This window comes from Salvelinus fontinalis, chromosome 4, assembly GCF_029448725.1.
Source record: "Salvelinus fontinalis isolate EN_2023a chromosome 4, ASM2944872v1, whole genome shotgun sequence".
NCBI classification, from domain to species: domain Eukaryota; kingdom Metazoa; phylum Chordata; class Actinopteri; order Salmoniformes; family Salmonidae; genus Salvelinus; species Salvelinus fontinalis.
In genome coordinates, this window is record NC_074668.1 from 66222048 (window position 1) to 66234401 (window position 12354).

The 12354-nt window shown below is 42.3% G+C and overlaps 1 protein-coding gene across 1 annotated transcript; it reads left to right on the forward strand.

The window, feature by feature from the left end:
- Positions 1-1449: 1449 nt before the first annotated feature.
- Positions 1450-11845, forward strand: LOC129854232 (guanine nucleotide-binding protein G(o) subunit alpha-like). Its single transcript, XM_055921036.1, has 8 exons — positions 1450-1943; positions 2105-2147; positions 6339-6480; positions 6756-6916; positions 7363-7491; positions 7613-7742; positions 7837-7990; positions 8158-11845. Exons 1-8 carry the CDS (start codon positions 1826-1828, stop codon positions 8343-8345), a joined length of 1065 nt encoding a protein of 354 aa, XP_055777011.1. The 5' UTR covers positions 1450-1825; the 3' UTR covers positions 8346-11845.
- The last annotated feature ends 509 nt before the right edge of the window (positions 11846-12354 follow it).

Below are 12354 nucleotides of genomic sequence, written 5' to 3' on the forward strand. Positions count from 1 at the left end.
TTGTAAAAGTGAATCTGTGTATGTCACTGTGTCTGTGTCTCTATGTGTGTGTGTGAAACTATGTGTGTATGTGTGTGCATACACACATAGTGTGTAATAAATTGTGAATAATGATGACTGAGAAAGTTACAGAGGCACAAATATCATACCCCCAAGACATGCACAACCTCTCAGCATTTCAATAACAGGGGAGGTTAGCATTTTGGGTGGGGTGTGACATTTGTGCGTCTGTAACTTTCTCAGTCATCATTATTTACGATTTATTAAGGACAATCCGTAATCATGGTAGCATCCACATTAATGTAGAAATGTTTAGAAACATATTCTATTCTTATTTACAATAAACATTACTCCAAAATGACACAATACATTATTTACCATGAATTTCTATTGGGCACAAAATAATCTGATACACAACCAAAACAAACAGCAAATGCATCCAGCAAGTTTTCTAGAGTCACAAGTTTAATGTAATCATTGCGTGCTAGGAATATGGGATTATTTCTCAACCGAACGGTTCACCCGATATGAAAATACCCTCAAATTAAAGCTGACAGTCTGCACCTTAACCTCATAGTCATTGTATAATTCCAGAGTGCTGGAGTACAGTACAGAGCCAAAACAACAAAAGTGTCACTGTCCCAATACTTTTGGAGCTCACTGTATGTCCCGTTGCATTATGGTAAGAGCTTGGGGCATAGTGTATGAAGGCTATAGGATTGACCTGGCGAAGGTTTTTGCAGAATTTCCTTGTAAGGCTGTAGGTTTAAATGGTAATTCAGGCTTTTGGTGTCAGTATAGTCCATTGTAAAAACCCTCACACCTTACCACTCCACTTTTTCCGCATGTGGATTAGAAGCTTTTAATGTGCACACACATACACACATAGAGTTACACACACATGCACACAGAGACACAGACACAGAGACACACACACATTCACTTTTACACATACTGCACTGCAGACATAAACACACGCACACACACTCATTATACATACATGCAAGAAACATAACACACACACACAGGATAAAAGCAATTGCTAGATTAATAATTAATACAATTGAAATTTAATGATATTGTGTTGTACTACCTTGTGTAGCCTATTGTTGCTGTTGACATTACATGAGCAAGGCCCTTAACCCTAATTGCTCCTGTAAATCGCTCTGGATAAGAGTGTCTGCTAAATGACTAAAATGTCAAATATAAAATGGCTAACGTTATAGGCTAATGTTTACCCACTCCTAGTGGATTATACACAGTCTACTTATAAGGACACGGAAGACAAGAATAGCCCACTTCCAGTATCGTGCGAGACCACGCCCCTTGTATAATAAAAAGGCATATTATACATTGTATATTAAGCGAAATTATTCCACGAAAGCAAAATGTGTCTATAAAATCCCCCTTTGAATGTGGTCGCATCCGACGATTAGCGCTTGCCTTGGCTCTGACGTCAACGAGATTGTCTGCGCTAGGTGAGTCTCGCGCACACTGCCTCCCTTCCCCTCCTCTGTCGGTTATTGTGAAGAGATTGAACGATGAGATCGCTCGCGCTCGCTGTCATCAGTGCCGCCCTATAGAGACCCCTCAGCCCCGAGGCTCGAATACAACGACCCCACCCCCCGCTCCAAGAGGGACGGAGCGCAATCCATAGAGGCACGGAGAAAAAGCCCTGTTCGGACCCGGCTTCATTTGCCCTCAATCCGGGCCTCATGCTGTAGCAGACTGAACGAGCGAGAGCGAGAGACAAACATACAAATTGAGTCGGCGAGGGACAGGGCGGAATAGAGGAGAAGAAGGGATTGTTCATTCGTCTCTAGACATGGGATGTACTCTCAGCGCTGAGGAGCGCGCTGCTCTGGACAGGAGCAAAGCCATCGAGAAAAATCTGAAGGATGATGGAGTCACTGCCGCAAAGGAGGTGAAACTGCTACTGCTTGGTAAGACACCGTTTATAACGGGGCTGCCCGTTCTGCACAGTTCGGTTGATGTTGATGTAGATTGCAGATAGCCGGACCGGGGCGGCAAGCGCTCTCCATGGTCCTGATGTCATGTCACCCTAAAGACAACCGACTCTCACTCTGCTCTCTATTCCCTTTAGGGGGAGGAGAATCGGGCAAAAGCACCATCGTCAAACAGATGAAGTAAGTGCTGTTTTTTTCTGACATAGGCGTCTTTGACGAGGCCTGAGATTGCGCCTCCCCTGCCCATAGTGAGGCTGAGCCTCTAGCTCCGCCATGTTTCCTCAGAGGCCGTACCTCTGCCAGTGATTCGAGCACCTCCTGTAGACGGTAATCGGAGGCGGTGCTCACGGTCAGTAGCAGGCCGCAGGGGTGCTGTCCACTGATATGGTGCTGAAATTTACCCAGAGGTTTGTCATGTGTCTATCGAAAAAGAGGGAGGGCGAATACATGGGTGTTTGTGACTGTGTGTGTGTGTGTGTGTTTGTGTGCAGCCAATGTGTGTGTATGTGTGTATTAGTGTGGTCACTACACTACAGCTCCATTAGCAAATATCTCTGCTTTAATCTTAATGGCCTTAAATGCCTGATATCGCTGAGAGTACTTTGCCTATAAAGCGGATTTACTCAGAAAATATGGCATCTAAAACCTCATCTAAACCTTTCCCTTTCTCGTCTAAACCACTCTCTCATCTAAATCACTGTTCTTTTTCTAAACCCTGTTACTAGATTTATTCTTTAAAGAAGACCTCTGTATCCAGGGCCCAACCGGAAAAGCACATTATATAATATTTTCATGCACATAATAAAACATGACTGTTGCTATGCAGACATCCTCTCAAAAATCCACAATTTAAAAAATGTTGGGTTCAGTGCATTCACTGTACCTCAGCACACACTCATCTGCCCCACACACACCCTGCTTTTTCCATCACACACACACTACTCCCTCTACTCCACTCTGTTTCCTTCCATTCTAGCACTCTCTCCATATTTAATTATCCTGGGGCTTCTTCCTAGCGGCACAGACAGTTACCCAAAAGCATCGCTCAGGAGCGGCTTCTGTTGTGAACTACATATGTTACATTGGTTATATTACATAATGCCAGGATCGGGAAAGGGAAAACTGATCCTGGAGCTGAGCTAGCATTGGCTCCGTGTGTGTGTACACATGTGTGTGCATTTGTGTACTTTTGTATGTATGTATATTGATAATGGTGTGTGTGTGGATGTGCTTACATCCATACGTTTATTTGCTAGAATTTTATTGACACGATAAACCCCTTGAGATACCCTATCATGTTTTACAAAGGAGTGTAATAATAATAATAATAAATATCTCATTCAAAAATCATGGGCATTAATATGGAGTTGGTCCCCCCCTTTGCTGCTGTAACAGCTCTTCTGGGAAGGCTTTCCACTATGTTGGAACATTGCTGCGTTGACTTGCTTCCATTCAGCCACGAGCATTAGTGAGGTTGGGCCATTAGGCCTGGCTCGCAGTCGGCGTTCCAATTCATCCCAAAGGAGGGGTTGAGGTCAGGGCTCTGTGCAGGCCAGTCAAGTTCTTCCACACTGATCTGAACAAACCATTTATGTATGGACCTAGCTTTGTGCATTGGGGCATTAACATGCTGAAACAGGAAAATACCTTCCCCAAACTATTGCCACAAAGTTGGAACTACTGAATTGCCTAGAATGTCATTGTATGCTGTAGCGTTAAGATTTTCCTTCACTGGTACTAAGGGGCCTAGCCCGAACTATGAAAAACAGCCCCAGACCATTATTCCTCCTCCACCAATCTTTACAGTTGGCACTATGCATTGGGGCAGGTAGCGTTCTGCCAAATGGTGAAGAGTGTTTTATCTCTCCAGAGAACGTGTTTCCACTGCTCCAGAGTCCAATGTCGGTGAGCTTTACACCACTGTAATGCCAATGCTTGGCATTGCACATGGTGATCTTAGGCTTGTGTGCGGCTGCTCGCCCATGGAAACCCATTTCATGAAGCTCATGACAAACAGTTATTGTGCTGACGTTGCTTCCAGAGGCAGTTTGGAACTCAGTAGTGAGTGTTGCAACCGAGGACAGATGATTTTTACGCGTTATGCGCTTCAGCACTCGGCAGTCCCATTCTCTGAGGTTGCGAGGCCTACCACTTCGCGCCTGAACCGTTGTTGCTCCTAGACGTTTCCACTTCACAATAACAGCACTTACAGTTGACCAGGGCAGAGGAAATTTGACGAAACTGACTTGTTGGAAAGGTGGCATCCTATGACGGTGCCCTGTAGAAAGTCACTGAGCTCTTCAGTACGGGCCAATCTATTGGCAATGTTTGTCTATGGAGATTGCATGGCAGTGTGTTCGATTTTATACACCTGTCAGCAATGGGTGTGGCTGAAATAGCTGAATCCACTCATTTGAAGGGATGTCCACATACTTTTGGCCATGTAGTGTAGCTGCGAGCAGCAATGAACTGGGTTCTCAGGATGACAGAAAGGACACAAGATCATTGTGGATTTACAGTAGTTTAAATACACAAATAAAAACAGATTTTTGATTTGTCAATAACTCGGCCATCTTTTGATCTTTTCTCAAACTAAGTTAAAGCAAGTACTATGGGCCTACATTTCAAATTTGGTGTCATTTGGTCATATGGTTCATAAATAGAAGATATTTGAAGTATATTTTAGCATATTTTAGCATTTTAGTGTATGTGCCAGTATGCATCTACAGGTGGCCATCTTTGAATTCATCAGTGTTATTTTCTCAAACCCGGTAGGGACTATTGTGAGTCCAAAAACCACATTTGGAGTGAATTTGACTTTTAGTCCATGAGAAGATTTTTTGGGGGATTATTTTAAGCATTAGCATTACATAGTCAAAAAAGTGAATTGTTAAGAGTTTCCTTCTTTTTTTTAAAGATCTCAATGCAACATGGTTCATCATGTTAATGTCTTTGCTGACTATAAAAGTTTCAAACGGATAGGTCATTGTGAAGTGGATTTATTGATTATTCAGCCATCACTTAACCAATCCCTTAGGTTTTCTCAAACTAAGGAAACGCAAGAGTACTTTTTTAAAAGGTTTTCACAAATTTCCAAGATGGAAGAAAATCTATCCGAATGACCTTATGGCAAATTTGTTCAGCTTTCAAAGACACCTACATGCAAAGTTTCAGGTGTTGATGTCAAACGGGTGGCGGATTTGAGGGTTTAAGTGACACTGCTTATAACAGCGTCACCTACAGGCTAATCGGTGCCATTGTAACAGTGTAGCTTCCGTCCCTCTCCTCGCCCCTACCTGGGCTCGCACCAGGGACCCTCTGCACACATCAACAACTGCCTCCCATGAAGAATCGTTACCCATCGCTCCACAAAAGCCACAGCCCTTGCAGAGCAAGGGGAACAACTACTTCAAGGTCTCAGAGCGTGTGACGTCACCGATTGAAATGCTATTAGCGTGCACCCCGCTAACTAGCTAGCCATTTCACACCGGTTACACTATTTTCTTTGACCAAGTTAATCATGGACTCATTTTTCTGTGTGCCAAATTCGAAAAAAGTGTGTTTGTGTGTTTGTATGTAGCAAGGTAAATTGATAATGGTATACAGCAATCTGTATTATTTAAAACCAACACCTTAATTATTAAAAAACAAGAATGTTTTAATAGAACTTGATCATAGTGTACTAGTACAGACTGGCAAAGTGGTACACACACATTTAAGAAAGGCACATACTGAGGAAGGCTATACAGCTTGAACATCTGTGAAGATAAAAACATCTACGAAAAGGTAATTGAAAAATGTGTTACGTAATGTGTGAACCACCTTACTTTGTAAGAGTAAGATCTTCATACCTATGGATTATGCACCTTTCGAAGTCAATGGTATACTTCTGAAGTTTATTACAGTCTAGGCTGGTGTAATGGATTTATAATCCGATCCTCAATATCAGAGCATATCACGTCAATGTTGTTAAGAGTGGTTTAAATGTGCAGACCACCTTTGTCATTACAAATCTGAAACCTAAAGTGGCTATATTGGCTGCTGCTGATTCTGCTGAGGTGTGAGTGAGTGTTTGTGTGTGAAAGCGAGAAGAAAAGAGAAGAGGGGTGGCAGTCAGTGATGTGCTGCGTGTATTTGGGTGTGTGCTAAGGAGCAGGCACTGCTTGATACTCAGAGCTCAGAGACAACCCTGCTCTTGGTCACATGCACGCGCGCACACATGCACATACACTAAAGCGTCTGCTAAAATGTGGGTTCACTGAAGTGTGAACGTTTGTGTGTGTGCGCTCATGCATGCACACTTAGCATACGTACAGTACGTGTGTGTGTGTTATTTTGTATGTGTTCTGATGTGTGTGTGTGTGTATGCAGGATTATCCATGAGGATGGCTTTTCTGGGGATGATGTGAAGCAGTATAAGCCTGTGGTCTACAGCAACACCATCCAGAGTTTGGCTGCCGTCCTCCGAGCTATGGACTCTCTGGGCATCGAGTACGCAGACAAGGACAGAAAGGTGGGTACATGCTCCCTGCACAGGGTAGGGTTCATCATAGTGTACAACCAATGGCCCTTTCAAAACCTTACTTCAAAGTGCACTGCAAAGCAGACCTCAATGAGGATTCCAGTGGGGTATGGTGGTATACATCCAGGAATTCAGCTATACAGTCTTCAGCTCATATGTGTCTTAATAAATCTATGCATGTGTTTTTGTTTGTGTATGTGTGCTTGTGTACGTGTGTGCTTACACATATCTTTTGTACATAATATCTTATGTATGTGTGTGCCCAGGCGGATGCTAAGCTGGTGTGTGATGTGGTCACTCGTATGGAGGACACAGAGCCCTACTCAGCAGAGCTGCTGACAGCTATGAAGCGTCTGTGGGCTGATGCCGGGACCCAGGAGTGTTTCAACAGGGCCAGGGAGTACCAGCTCAATGATTCCGCTGCCTAGTGAGTACACACTAAGGGACCAAACATATCAGAATGCATGAAACTTGAAATTAAGCACAATTCATGCTTTGACGTCATTGAGAGATTTGTGAGAAAGTTCCACTTACATAACATACTCACATAAACTGAAAATTGGATTTAGCTACCTGTTCTTGAACAGTAACACAGTGCAAAGGTTAGTCTTTGAAGTGGTTAGTCTTTACAGTGCAAAGGTTAGTCTTTGCACAGTATTTTTGAAGCTCTACACTCTTAGAAAAAAGGGTTCCAAAAGTGTTCTTCGGCTGTCCCCACAGGAAAACCCTTTTTGGTTCCAGATAGAACACTTTTGGGTTCCATGTAGGGTTCTTCAAAGGGTTTTCCTATGAGGCCAGCCGAAGAACCCTTTTATGTTCTAGATGGTACCTTTTCCCCCATTTCCCCCTCTCCTTCCTTCTTTCTCTCATTAGCTACCTGGACAGTTTAGACCGTATTGGTGCTGCTGACTACCAGCCCACCGAGCAGGACATCCTGAGAACCCGAGTCAAGACCACTGGCATCGTGGAGACCCATTTCACCTTCAAAAACCTGCACTTTAGGTTAGACCCACCACACACACATAGATTTACACATACAGTACACAACCAGTCCAGTATATTTGTTTGTAGCATATTTGTAGTGTATGTTATGGTACGTTTATAACTCTTATGTTTCTTTCAGGCTGTTTGATGTTGGAGGTCAGAGGTCAGAGAGAAAGAAGTGGATTCACTGCTTTGAGGATGTGACGGCCATTATCTTCTGTGTGGCGCTAAGTGGCTATGATCAGGTTCTGCATGAGGATGAAACCACTGTAAGTACTTCACACACACTTCATACTACTCACAAACACACCACACATATTCTCAAACATGCATCTCATCTGTCTTATTTGGTATTTTCTGCAGAATCGCATGCACGAGTCCCTTATGCTCTTCGACTCTATCTGTAACAACAAGTTCTTCATCGACACCTCCATCATCCTCTTCCTCAACAAGAAGGATCTGTTCGAGGAGAAGATTAAGAAGTCACCACTGAGTATCTGTTTCCCTGAATATACAGGTAAGACTTCCCTCCAGTCTGCATATACACAAACTCAGACAGACACATATGCAGAACAGATGGTCGTAAGTCTCTCTCACTCTCTGGCGCTGTATCTCTCTTCCTCTCCCACTCTTCTTTCTCCTCTCTCTCGCCCTCACCCACCTTTCCTCCCAATCCCCCCATAGGTGCTAACACTTATGATGATGCTACCGCATACATTCAGGTGCAATTTGAGAGTAAGAGCCGTTCGCCCAACAAGGAGATCTACTGTCACCTGACCTGTGCCACTGACACAGGAAACATCCAGGTAGTGTTTGACGCAGTCACTGACATCATCATCGCCAACAACCTGAGGGGGTGTGGCTTATACTGAGGCCTAGCCCTGCACAGAGGTTGCATTGGAGGGCGTGAGGTGGTTAATAATAATAATAATTTTGATGATATTAAAAGGCATAATTATGTAAATCTACACGTCCAAAGGGACCCAAAGAGCTGCCGCCAGACACCACGACGGATTCTTTGCCATGTTCTGTTCCTCTATTCCTTTTTTTAATTTCAGAATTCCACCACCCCTCTTTTGTTTATTTGTTATCAACATGTGTTTCCTACTGAATGTCTTTCATGTTTTGTTGTTGATTGTATGAACAACTGTAAGATGTGAATCAGAAAAGGGACGGTCCAAGGGGTATATTCTGTTTTCGTGCCATGTTTCGCAACAAATTAGATAGAAATGTTATGCATAGAGTGGAGAAGGTCTTCTTTTCCTTGTGATAGAGATTTGTGTCAGTTCTATACATAACATCTCTATCTGCAACATCCAGAACATTGAGCCCCAATGAATGTACCCCTTGGTGCTCCGTTTGCAGAGGTGATGTTGTGCTCTAGGTGATGATGTAATAGGGGAGGTACTGGTGGCTGGGGCTCGTAGTGGGGGTTCTGTCCAGCGTTGGATAGAACCCCCCTCTCTGTTGGACTCACACAGGGCTGCTCTACATGAGCTCCTTCTGCTCTGTTTTATTCCTCTCTCTTTCAAACATCCAGAAGGGGGGGGCGGTTCTGTTTGTGTGGCAGGCTCTGCCATTGGTCTCCTGCAGTGTGATGAAATGTCTGTCAGCCAATGATATATCTGTGTCGGGAAAGTGTGATATCAGTGCCAACCTTCTGAGCATGACAGATAGGGGAATAGAATTAGAGATCATTGATCACTTTCACACTATCTTTACAATATAATGTAATTGAAGGGACGCGTACGCTTTATTATCATCAAATTATTTATGGATTTTATTTCAACTTCATGCCCTCCATGCTTCCTCCTACCTCCTAGAATCCCGTGCCACATATTTATTTCCTCTCCTGTCAGACCGGTGGAACACCACTTCCTGTCTCAGTCTCAGAGGGTCTAGAGCTGCTCGGATGGACCGTCTCAAATGTCACCTCCCATGTAGTGTACTACTTCTTCAAAAGTAGCACATCATATGGGGATTAGGTTATCGTTTTAGACTTGCACACTCAAGTCCACTGGTCAGTGATGTATCATATGGTTGTCTCCTGGTCTCCTCTCACTTATCATTTATCACTGAGATGAAAGGACTGGATAGGTTTCCACTGTGATGTTTTAACTCACTAGTCCTTAAAGATTTGTAGTTTTAGGAGAGGACAGCCACAGACCACTGACCAGTCTCTCTGCTTGTTCAAAAGGGTCTTCCTGGGTGCTCTTTATGTAATAAACCATTAATATGTGAATGCTCAGTTATTTGGAAGTTGAGGTAATTTGTAGATTAGATAAGCCACACAGTTCTTAGCTCAGGATGACCCTTGTGAGCAAGCATGCTGAATTCCAAATCCATTCATACTACCCCCTCTAGGCATTCCTGTAGATTTGAAAGGATTTGATTGGTTTAACCTTTTCATGTCCATAACGGAAATGTATAATATCCTTTAGTACACATGTTCTCTGAGTTTACTGATGGACAAATCTGAAGATTTTTTTTACATCGGCCACAGAGTTTGTCTACAATGTGAGTTTTTGATATTGTACTATATTTAGTCTTTGGACACATGGGGTTACTGGTTTTCACACATTTCATTAATCAAGTCCTGTAAATACATGTTCAATTTATCAGATCTTTTACATTTTTGACTTATAGATTGTCCGGACCAATATATAAATATATGAAAACAATACCTAAAGAAATCCACACACACACACACACACCCCTAGAGTGCATGCAGTATAAGCCCATCAAATGCAAGTCAATAGAGACTGGAGAGTGAGTGATTTTACAGCATTGTCCCTCTTTCTCAGATCTTAAACATGTTCACATCTTAATCATTTTTGCTATATAGATTGTCTGGACCAATATATAAATATAAAAACAATATCTAAAGAAATCCACACACACTCCTATAGTATATTATACAGCATAAGCAAATCAAATGTAAGTCAATGGCGAGTGAGGCCTGCTACAGCATTCTCCCTCTTTCTCTCCCTCTCTCACAAGCACACGCCTGTGTATACACACCACAGACATCAATGCACACCTGTGTGTGTGTATGTCTGTGGTATGTGTGTGTGTGATAAAATTACTCCATTGAATTTGCTTATACTGCATATACTCTAGGGTTGTCTGTGTGAGAGGGTGTGGATTTCTTTACATATTGTTTTTGTATTCATATATTGGTCTAGAGAATCTATATAGCAAACATTATTATGATCTGAACATGTTTAAGATCTGAGAAAGAGAGAACATGTTGTAAAGTGTTTCTCTCTGCAGTCTCCATTGGATTTGCAAATACTGCATGTACTCTAGAGGTGTGTGTGTGAGAGAGTGGATTTCTTTCGATATTTTCATATTTACATTGGTCCGGTCAATCTATATACCAAAAATGATTAAGATTTGATCATTTGAACATGACATGATTCGTGTAATGTGTAAAATACAGTAACCCCATGTGCCCAAAGACTAAATATAGTACGATACAGAAATGGCTGTAGTTCACAAACAACGAGTTGAATCATCTATTTGGCATATTTGGGCTTAAACGGGTCAAAGAACAATACTTTATGCTTTTAAAATATATAATTCTGAAATGTATTTCAAAATACATATGCTGAAGTCATTTTAATGATTATTATTGTCACAAAATCCCAATTTTGGAGGTATGATAGATAGTGACAATCTTAAAACGTCAATGTGGCCTGTCTAGACACTTGTACTAACTATGTTATCACCAAATGTAATGCATTTACACCAAATAGAATTTGTTCAGTGGCACATTTTGATATTGTACTAAATATAGTACATGGAGGTGAATGGGTTAGACAATATGGTAATTGTGTCACCTTCTCTTCTGATAGAGTGGGTGGTATTTTTGCCAAATTGCTTATATATATATATATACACAATTGTTTTAGATCTACAGGCATGCCCAAGCGGCAGGGGCTGGGGTAGAGTTGGAATTCAGCAGCAGTCTCTCAGTGGGGAGTTTGGGTTAACCCTAACCCCTATCCCCTGACCTCTTAACCCTGAGCAGGCCACAGTCAAACTCCGGCTGTCACGTTCTCTCTTTTCACAGAGGAAAAGTACTGCTCTCCACTCATTCACCTGTGCACCTGAAGATGCATCCTATCCCTCTATACTCTCTCTATCACGTGTCGTTCCTCATTTCTCTCAATCCCCCTTTCCATTTTCACCTTGAACACCGTACTGTATATATATGATTATACCAGATTTCTTTTTTTTTTTTACTGTGAATGCTTTTGTTCTGCACCCCTTCCTCCTCCGTAGTTTATTGGTTGCTCTCTCATGTGGAATGTTTGTGCTGAGCCAATCGAATGTTGTGTTTACATTAAAGCCACACTTTTCCTAACTATTCCCGCGGTCATATTGAGTATCTTTTTCACCTCTGTCTTTCTCCCAGTGCTTAGTTTGAAATCAACCCAAAGCTCTTCTCATATGCTCATTGATCTGAAATGATCGGATGGGTGCAATATGGTAATAGCTCCATTGACTCTTATGGTTGGATCGGTGGATTTTCCTCCATACTGCCTACATGTCTAATCCTCTCAGATCTACCAGAAGTGTCCAGGGGTATATTTCAGCCTGAAAACAGGTCTTCTATGCCTCATGAGAGCATAAGGCCTAGATTCAATCCGATCTGCGTTATAGCGCCATTGACATTTAAAGATAATTTCCGATTGAGCCGACATATACAGCGATTACAGTGAATGCAGTCTCCACGAAAACATTGCCTTTAAAGGTGCATGGCCAAAAATGGCAGATCGGATTGAATCTAGCCCTAAGACTTTGCCATCTACATATGTATGGAACATCATGTCATGAAATATTGGAAAGTAGCAGCTATCAACAGAATTCAATTTT